This window comes from Passer domesticus, chromosome 6 (assembly GCF_036417665.1).
Source record: "Passer domesticus isolate bPasDom1 chromosome 6, bPasDom1.hap1, whole genome shotgun sequence".
NCBI lineage: Eukaryota > Metazoa > Chordata > Aves > Passeriformes > Passeridae > Passer > Passer domesticus.
In genome coordinates this window covers 51,697,716-51,707,959 of record NC_087479.1, presented here as the reverse complement: position 1 = coordinate 51,707,959, position 10,244 = coordinate 51,697,716, and the positions used below count along the sequence as shown (strand labels likewise).

General features: G+C 44.6%; 1 protein-coding gene across 11 annotated transcripts in view; it reads left to right on the top strand.

Annotated features, from left to right (window-relative positions):
- Positions 1-10,244, top strand: part of DENND5A (DENN domain containing 5A) — a 61,466-nt gene continuing 51,222 nt past the window's right edge. For 4 of the 11 annotated variants that reach the window (XM_064425462.1, XM_064425465.1, XM_064425464.1 and 1 more), the window contains exon 1: positions 1-227. In XM_064425462.1, the coding sequence (XP_064281532.1) occupies positions 122-227 (106 nt within the window). In that variant the 5' untranslated portion in view covers positions 1-121. Of the gene's footprint in view, positions 228-2,487; positions 2,601-10,244 lie in introns of those variants that run through there. The other 7 variants (XM_064425466.1, XM_064425467.1, XM_064425461.1 and 4 more) reach the window with 4 other exon arrangements.

Genomic DNA, 10,244 nt, shown 5'->3' with positions numbered 1-10,244 from the left:
AGAATGCCGCGCGGCGCCGCCCGCCCCGCGCCGCCATGGAGGCGGCGGGCGCAGCCGGAGCTCCCGGCCCCGCCGCCCGGCCCCGCTCCCGCTGAGCCCCGCGCGCCCCCAGCCCTGCAGCATGAGCGGCGGCGGCGGCGGCTCCTCGGCACCCGGCCGCTTCGCCGACTACTTCGTCATCTGCGGGCTGGACACCGAGACCGGGCTGGAGCCGGACGAGCTCTCCGGTGAGTGGCCGGCGGGGGCGGCGGGGTCCGGCCGCGCTGCCCGTGCCCCGCCGGGAGCCGCGGGCATGCGGAGCGGGGTCGGCAGCGGGAGCGAGCCCCCGGGCGCGGGCGGGCAGCGCCGCGGGACCGGCTGCGCGGAGCGCGGCTTGCGCGGTGCCCGCCGGAGCGGTGTCAGCCTGCGCCCTGCTCGGAGCCTGCAGCCCGGCGTGTGAGGCACACGGGCACTCCCGGGGAGGGAGAGAGAAAACCTGCTGCGTGTTCAGTGGTACCTTTTGTGTCTCGGGATGAGACTTGTCCTGCAGAAGTATCCGAAAAGAAATCGGATTAGGAGGTGATTACTGTGCTGTTAGGTGAGAGTGTTCACGCCGAACGCGCAGCTAAACCGTGTCAGTCTGGACCGCACCAAAGCCGTGTTTTTAAGGTTAAAAGTAATTTCTGTGTGTTAGCAGCACCTCGCTCCAGCTTTAGTCTCGTTGTACTGGCCTCAGTTAAATCAGAGTGCGGCTCAGCATCTCTGACTGTTCAGGAAGGTGAAGGAATGTGGTGGTGAAAACCTCAGCTAACATCAGCGCTGATTTTGTGCGTTTGAGCTCTGAACTTGACCAATAATACATTCTCTCACCCCCAGCCTCGATTTTATTTTATTAGTTTCCTTTTATAAGGTGTTGTGGGTTTTTTTTACATTGATGCATCTAAGCTGTCCCTCACTAAATAAATGCTTGTTTCTCACAGAGTGGAATTCGTGTTATTAGAACTGACTTCTTGCATTGAGTGAGCTCTCCTAAACTTTGGCTATTACGGAAACTCTTTTTCTTGTTTAACGACTTCAAACAAAATTTCTCACCTGTCCCTCATGCTGAGCAGTACCTTACCCTAAGAGAATTCACGTTTGTCTGATGTTAAAGTGGCTGTAGGCTACAGTTTGAGGCTTGAGGAGTGAGTACAGCAAAACAGCCTGCTCTGCAATGGCACTGCGAATTACAGTGTCAATTTCATTTAAGAAATCTAAGAGAACAAAATGCAATGCAATTTCATTGAGAGATATGTGAGGGTTTATTTTAGTTAAGTGGAGGATGGACGAAGTTTATAGATCAAAAACAATTAGAAAGATGTTAATTTTGTGGTTAATTTACTATAAGTCTATTTGTGTAATGTGGTGCGAGGCGCACTCAGTAATGCTCCCTGTTCTTGATATGCACATGAATAATTCTCCGCACATAATTCAATTTAAAACCAACAGTGCATTACTTTGAGCCAGCTATCTAATAGTAAACTCAAGATGTAAGTGCCTTTTTTAAAGCAGTCTGTGTGCAGGTCTGGGAGCTGGAGCATGCTGTTCTTTTTTCTGTGTTTGCTTTCCTGGTCAGGGACTGCATCTCTGTGTGTGGAACTGTAGCGTGTGATGTATCCTGGTCTCTGCTGTTCCACCGTCCTTCTGCAATGGTGTTACCTGGGAAAGCGTGTGCGGCCGGGGACCAAAGAGGTTTTTGTGTTTATGGCAGAGACAGATTTTTACGTGATTTGAGAAGAGATTTTAAAAGAAGGTGAGGGGAAATTTCTGATAATGTCATAGCATAAGGGCTAGGTGGAATTCGGGTGTGTTTTCTTAGTTTGTTGTGTTATTAATAATGCACGGTAGTGTGACTGATAATGCTTTCAAACTGTGTCTTGGGCTACAGCCTCCTCCAGTGTCCACTGGCAAAAATGGAGCGGCCTCTGTTATGTGAGTGCCTTTTGGATAGGGCTCGGAAGCACTCTGTACTTCCTGCGAGCCTTTCTTGTTTCAATGAAAGCCTCATTGTGCGCTGGCTTTTCCCCCCCTCCCTCCGATTTCTGCTCTGCAAAATACCTTCTGAATCCTCGTCCCGTCGGGACAATTGTCTCGGTGAGTGCCATTGTGCGGCCGGGCCGGGCCGGCGGCTCCGTGAGGGCCGTGCTGCGGCGGGGCTGCCGAGCATGACGTCACCGCTGCCCTCCGCCGCAGGGCGCCCGCCGCGCTCCGTGGGCCCGGCTCTGCCCGGGGCTCCGTGTGCGCGGGGCTCCGTGTGCGCGGGGCTCCGTGTGCGCGGGGCTCCGTGTGCCCGGGGCTCCGCTCTGCCCGGGGCTCCGCTCTGCCCGGCGCTCCGTGTGCCCGGCGCTCCGCTCTGCCCGGCGCTCCGTGTGCCCGGCGCTCCGCTCTGCCCGGCGCTCCGTGTGCCCGGGGCCCGGCTCTGCCCGGCGCTCCGTGTGCCCGGAGCCCGGCGGGCTCGCACTCCCGGGGTGCCACCCCAACATCCGATGGCCGCAGGCTTGGGAGTGAGGCGTGAGCTCCGCGATTGCTGCTTGGTCGAGTTACTTTGTTTGGAGAGACACCCCTGATGGTGTTTTCCCTTTGTATGTTGAATGGCACAGCTGTAATGCTTTTTCCTGAAGAAGTTGGCTGGATGGTGGAAGAGGCACAGATTGTGTGTATATGTTTGTTTTCTTTTAATGCAATGAGAAATCCTGTATTTATGAGTTGTAGTTAGCATGGATTAAAGAGTATTGCTAGGGCATTTTTATCCCTAAATTCAATTCTGGGTGTCCTTTCTTGTTTTGATAATTGTGTTCCCAGCAAGTGACCTCTTATTTGCTAGGTGAAAGTAAAACAACACAAAACCCCCAGCACTGGATGAAGCTTAAGCTCCAGTGTCAGCTGCTAAGTTGGGTGAGAGAGGAACTGCGCTGTGTTTCCATATGTCCAGATGGTGTTGACACTCCAGGTGTGATGACAGAAATTTTTCATTGCACTACTGAGGGCTGTCACAGGTGAATTTCCCTCACAGAGCAAACCACAGAAGGGTTGGGGTTGGAAGGGACCTTTGGCAGTTGTCAGGTCTGGGGCCAGTTGCCCAGGACAATGTCCAGGTGATTTTGGGTATCACCAGAAGTGGAGACTCCACGAGCTCCCTGTGCAGCCTGTGCCCGGGCTAAGTTCCCTCACAGGGAAAAGCTGTGTCCTGATGTTTGGATGGAACCTCTTCCATTTTGGTTTGTGCCCCTTACCTCTGGCCCTGGCACGGGATGCAGCTTGTCTCCATCCCTTTGTACTTTCTGTTAGATATTTATATACATTGCTAAGATGTGCCCTGAGCTTTTCTGTCCTGCAGGCTAAACAGTCCCAGCTCTCTCAGCCTTGGCTCCTGTCCCTTATTCGTGTTTGTTGTCCCTTGCTGCACTCTCTGCACCGTGTCCACGTCTGCCCTGTGCTGAGGACACACAGCTGGGCACAGCACTCCAGCTGTGGCTCCCCCAGGGCAGGATCACCTCCCTCAGCCTGCTGGCAGTGCTTTTCACTAATGCACCCCGGGGTACCATTGGCCTTCTTTGGAGCAAAGGCACATTGCTGGCTCTTGGTCATCTGGAAATGATGAAATGCATCACCAGAAATCTGCTGTGTGTCATACAACGTGTTGTAATGCTGCAACATTACAATAGGATTTCTTCATTTAGATTGTATGACTGTGCCCTGGAAAGGTGATGAGAATGGAGCTGAGGCTCATCTTTCACCTGAAGTCTTTTGTCTGTTGAGTTAATCAGATGTGATCTGAATGATGGTGGGAAACCTTGCACTGTATGGAACTGTTGGGATTTTAGTGGAAAAGAACATGGAACAAAAGGATTTTGTTTCCTTTTCCTCTTCTGTGTTGTGTTGTTTTTAGCAATCGCTTCTCAACAGAGTTTGTTTATTATGAAGTGGCAAAGCATTAACTTGCCATTGCCTTACATTTATGTGAAATTGTGGTCTTGGGATTGCTTTTACAAAATATGGAATTCAGATCTAAATGTCTGGAACCCATGTTATGATTAAAATCTTCTGTTGAATGTACCTTGGTAGTCTTGAATGTTGTATAAAGATGATAACAATTATTTCAGAACTAGCAATGCTACAAAGGAGAAATCATGTAAAGAAAAAAAAAGGCCTATGATCTGTGAAGAAAAGATTGAGGATTTAATAATAGGATTATTTTTTGAAAAAAAAAAAAAAAAAAAGAAGAGTAAGACCAATGATTGCTCTGAGTTGTCCACCTGATCATGAGCTTCATCCTTACAGGAGAATGAAAGTAGAGTTAGGTGAAGCCCGTTTGTCCAGGAAGTTTCTTTCCTGTAGAGACTCTTCATGAGCCTTTTCAGAGTTCATACTAGGTCTGCTTTCACTCTTTTATATGATGATCTGATACAATTTTAATGGTTCTTCCTCTGTCATACCCTTTTTCTGGTTTTTTTTTTCATTTTCTTTTCAGTGGTGTTGGGGCAGGATCTCTGCACGTAGATTAAGTAGCATAGCATGACTGTTTATGAGTGAGGCATCTCTGTGTTGCCACAGGAGCCACTTAATTGCTTCTGGTTTGTGAAAAGAAGATACTTGGTGTGTAGTATTCACCTAGCTCCACTCAAAATTATTCTGACAATCTCAGAGAAAGTGTTTCTCCTCACCAGGAAAACAGAAATGTTGTCTCACCTCATTTCTCTATCTATAATTGAAGTGTCATTATTTTTCTATTTTGTTGGCTTCAAATTTAAAATGACAGCTTATCTTCCTGCATTGTTAGGGGTTGTTTTAATGGAATTCTGTATTGATATAAACTTTAAAAAAAAAGTGTGTGATGACATGATTGAAGGCATTGGCCATGCATGTAAGCCAATAAATTGCTTAGTGGAATTAGTGTAGTAGTTCTGTCCTGGTAGTCCATGAAGTAAGGCTGTTATCAGCATCTGTGTTCATTTCCAAGTCAAACACACTTAAATACTTGCAGGCTTTTATTTTGCTGCAAAGGTATTTGTAAGGGGCAGCTAAAGAGAAAGAGGAGGAAGAAGAAATGCAAACTTAATTTAAATCAGCTAATATGATTTTCTGATGGACATTTGACTGTTTTGTAGTTTCTTCTGTTAGGCATTTTAATCTCAGAATTAAGACATTTGGGGTTGGAGGCAGCTGTGGTTTTTGCAGTGGAGCCCTCCTGCAATACTGTTTTTTCCTTGGGTAAACAGCATGTGAGTGAATTCCTCTATCTTTGCTGTGGTGGTAGCACCCACACTTGCTGCAGAAGTGAATTCCATTAGTGGGAACTATTGCTTCATTTTTCCAAAGGCTCAATTGTTCTGTGATTGTGGGGTTTTGTTTTTGGTAGACTTTTTTCCCCCCTCTTCCTCTCTTTCTCCCTGTGGATGGTATCCATGCAGGCTTCCCACAGTTCCCTCCAGTGCCTCTTCCCTTGGGGATTCATTCTGAGGCTGAAGGGGAGGTTTGCAGTTCCTTTGCTTCCCAGGGATTGCTGACAAGGTGTTCTCCCTTTAGGTGCCCCTGCAGTGCCCCAGGGCTCACAGCACACCTGGTTTCACTCCGGTCACTGTGGACAGGCAGCAGATAGCAACAGCTTCACACGGGCACATGTGAAATGTTTTAATCCAGATCAGAGCTTATTCCACTCTTCCCTACCCCCTCTATCTTTTCCCAAGAAGCTGGAGCTGTTTGCCATGTTTGAGTGCCAAAAAGGTCTTTTGTCTCTTTGGGAACTGAGGCAGACGTGCTAGGGTAGCTGATATGTGGAATAAAGAATGGCAGAGCTGATGTAAGGGGGAAGCAGCTGTACTCTGCTGAACTACGTTTGAAGCCACAGTTTATTGGTGATGTTTCTGTAATGCCAGTATTGTTGTTATCATATTTGTATTTTAGGTCAGTTGAGCTGGATCCTTTATGGAATAATCCCCTCAAACCCCACAAAACTCTTCAGTCTTCCACCCCTCTGTATTCAGTTATAAGTTTGGTTTACTTGGAAGGCTCTTTGGCAATGTGTGGGGGATGAGAAAGGTTACAAGTTCTTGATTTGAGAATAAATTTAAGGTGCTAAAACAGTGTCTAAAGAACCAAGGTTTACAACTCTGTTTTTTAAGTCTTTTAAAAAGGCTTAATTCCTATGGCTTTTAAAAAAAGCCATAGGAATTTCAGATTACTAAGGCAGGGCATATAAAGATGGGTTCATTTGGCTTTCTGTCCATTAGGGTTTTTTTTCTGTTGTTGTTAGTTTGCTTTTTCCTGTTGTATTTGGGAATTTTTGCAGTTTATTTTGCAAAAGAGAGGCTACACATAGAGCTCTTGAGTGGATTGGATGGGAAACACTACCATATTCCAAATAATAACTTCTTTCCCAATTCTTCAAATTATAGATTCAGAGGTTACAAAACACCACGACTGTTTTTTATCCACCTTTTGACTTAGGGAAGTCATAATTGAGTGTTCTTGGTAATGACTTCTCATAGTTATCTTTTGAATTCCCACTAACCTGCAGGGCTCATGTGGCAGAACTGATGCCCCTGAAGTGACAGTGTCAGAAGCAATTACTTACTGATGCTCACTGTGCAGTAATTACTCTCTCAATTTCTTGACAACCATTTCACATTTGTGGTTTGCAGTCAGGTTTGCAGTGAACTGGAATGCTATCCCTGTGAGGCTTAAAACATTATTGCACAGAGAAATTATCAAGCATTCCAGCACAAACTGATGAATGATGTAGAATTTGCTTGGAGTGTTTCTGCTCAAGGCATGTTTCTTAGTCTTTCCAGGAAAATGCTACTCCACTTGTGGTTTGTTGGGCAGGAGCCTATTGGTTTCAAACTTTCCTGCAGAATTGTAGAATATTGACTTTTTTATTTAGTTTTTTTCGTTTTGGGGTTTTTTACTGGCAGTTTTATCAGCCACAGTCAGGTACAATGTGTACACCTGTACTGAGTCATTTACATATGGATACTGAAGCATTTTGAGAATGAAACTTTATCTCATTTCATGGGTAAGTGATTTAGAGACAAATAACATGGCAGGCAAAAGGAACCTGTTCAGAGAAAGCAACATTTCAGTATCTGAGTGAGGAAAAAAGGTTGGTTTTACAGAAACGGATACTCTTTCACATAGCTTCAGGTTAGTTTGGAAAAAAATTTTTTTTTTTGCAGTATAAGCATGAACTTTTAGGAGCTTTTCTTGCTTATTATTCCTCCTTAACTTGCTGCTTTCAGCAAGCTCCCTTGCCAATTGTTGTTTCCTAATTTTGGCCCTCAAGCCCAGCAATGTCCTACTGAGCTGCCATTAGAGTTGCATTGGGGAAAAGATAAGTCCCTTAAGTCAACAAGGTTGGTGCCAGCATAAGGCTGTCATGTCCTTTCTGTCTCTTTTGTGTGTGGGTTCTGGGAAATGTCAAGTAAGCTCCTTTTAAAATTGAAATGTGAAGTAACTCCTTCAAAAGTTTTGCTGAAGACTGGTAAAATTTCTGTTTACCAGTATATTGGTCTTTTATCAGAATTCTTTTGGCTGAGATTTTATGGCAGTGCAGACCAATCCAAGTGTAAGGTGTTGTGGTCTCTCTTGCCTGTCCTTACTGAGATCTTTGTTTATGACTTGGACCACAGTGGTGATGCACAGTTGTGATTAACTTGGACCTGAGACTTCTGTTTTCAGGTCTTTGTTCTTCTTGTTCTAAATGGATTTTCATGTTGAAAACATGAGGGGATTTTTTTTTAACCAAACAGGAATTTTGCCTTGTGGACAGGAAAGGTGAGCTTGATAGGCTTATGTGTAACAGGGAAAAAGCTTAGGAGGCATGGGTGGAGAGGGGATGAGGAGGGATCCAGCCAGAGCAGAGATCAGCTTTCGGGTTTGTCATATCCATTGATCAAACTGTCAGCACATCTGATTAATTTTCTGTGATTAGAAATCACTTCTGTCAAGCAGCTTGACTTTCTGACAGGACACATTTTATTTTATTCTGAAGGGGAGCAGTGCATATTAAGGCAGGTTTGTTTCAAAGATTAGATAGTAAAGTGAAGCACACTGGCCAGGAATGGTGTGCTGAACTGACTGCATAGCTGATCTTTCTGTATTTTTCTGACCTCTGTATGTTTTTGAAACTTACTGAAAGACTACATGTGTCCTTTAAAATATGTTTTTTCTTTTTAATGCACAACCTCAGTGATATCCTGGAACTACTTGGTTGAAGGCATGGAAAAGTGCTTCAGTAAGATTTGATCCTTATGTTTTTACACAGATGTGTTTCCATCAGTCCTCAGAGCCAGAGGGCTGTAGGAGCACAAAAATCAGGGACATTTAACTGGATGGGATGTGTCACTGTGAAAGGAGACCATGGTTTTTGGGAAGAGTTGTTTGGAATTATCTGTGCTCAGGCTTTCCTGAAGAGTCTCACTGATCTGCCAGTCTTAGGGGGGCACAAGGAGAACAGCTGGTTTCTATATTAAATATGCTTAAAATATGCTTGTCTCAACTTCTGTTACATATTTTTAGTACATGTAAAAGAATTTGGTTTCTGAAGGTAAACCACCCTTTTCCTTTCTTAGTGTCTTCTGTTGCACATATTGCAGATCTATTGTGTAATGGAAACAGTGTGTCCCTTCTGACCCTGTGGCTGTGAACACGCCTTTCATTGAAATTCTGAGGCCTGCCTCTGTTGTTTAGTTGGAAACAGACCTAAATATCTTTCTGTAAGGCTTTTAGCTTGGGCTAGAACAGAAAAGTGGTTTAGTAAAACAATTCCAGTTTTAAGACCATTCCGTTGAAAATTTCTGCTAGACGGTCTTGATTAAAATACATTGTATTTCATATTGTCCATCTGCCTTCCTGTATTACATACAAAAGAGTACAAAAAGAAAGGCTATAGGAAAAAAAATCTTTAGGATCCTTTTAAAGATGGAAGCTGAGGACTGTTTTAAAAGCTGCTTTAGATTCTTGGGGTTTGTTCTACCACTACCCTGTCCTGCCACTTCCTTGTCCCACCTCTTCCCGCCTTCCTTGCAGCAGAAGCAGAACAATAAAAACAAAAGCTTTTGGTTTCCTGACCTTACAATCACAGAATGCAGATGGCCTCAGCTGTTTTTCTGTGGTGCTTTAAATTCGTTGTTGCAGAATTTGAAACGATTCCCGGGTGTGTGTGGCAACATGTTTTGTTATCAACTAGATGAATGCTGGAACTGAAATGATGAATGGGTATCTATTAACTCCTAGATTTTCGTTTGCCATGAAGGGCTTGGAAGAATTTACCTATCAAAGGAATGAATGATTATTTGTATCAGGCAGAGTTTACACTGAATTTCCAGTTAGCAAAATGACCCCTTTTTAAAATTTATTTAATTTCATAGTGAGTTTCTTTGTGTAACAATTTTGGAAAGCAAAAGAAAATGGGAAAACAGCAGGACCTTTAACTGTCAACAGATTAAGGTTAACTCTCTTTTTTGTCTCTCACCTTTTAAAGTCTGCAGTAGGAGGAATTTTATTGTGTGTTGGATGTTCAAAGGAGTATGTTCTCCTTGGATTGGGATAAGGATTGTTACAAGGGATTGTTCCCTAGATGACAAACAAGAAAAAAAAAACAGAAGCTTTTATGATTGGTTATTTTCTTTGTCTTTTCCCTGCTACCTCTAAAGCAAGTCCTTCAGCTTTCCCAGATGGATCCCAGGAGCACTTGTCCTTGGGATTCATACCTGTGTGTTTGTAGCTCATATTCTCACCTTTGTTTTAAAAAGGCAGGCAGTGTAGTTTCTTTGCCTTCAATGTTTTCTGTCAGGGAAAGTGAAATGGTAACTTTTATAATGAAGGTTTTAGAGGATGTCCCAGCTGTGACAGCTGTGGTAGATGTGTTCCAAATCCAGTGGGATGGAGGTTCCTACAGATGTGGCTGAAACACCTGATTCCAGGTGCTTCAACAGCAGTGCTGCAGTGAAGTGAAAGTGACCCTGAAGGTTTTTCTCATGGGTAATTTAACCTGCTTTAAAAAGTGTTCAAGTCCCGATTCCAGTACCAAATTAAGTGGTCTAATTCAGCTTGTGCTTTGCCAGGTGGTCTTGCCAACAGGGGCAGGGGGATAGGGAGTGTGGGACAGAGGGTTTATGTGTTTCAGGATAAAAGGGAAGAATTCTTCTTTGTGTATATCCGAGCAAGAGGTTTGCTGGAGAAGGGAGTCCTCTCTAATGAGAAATACGTGCAGCTCTGTTTAAGGA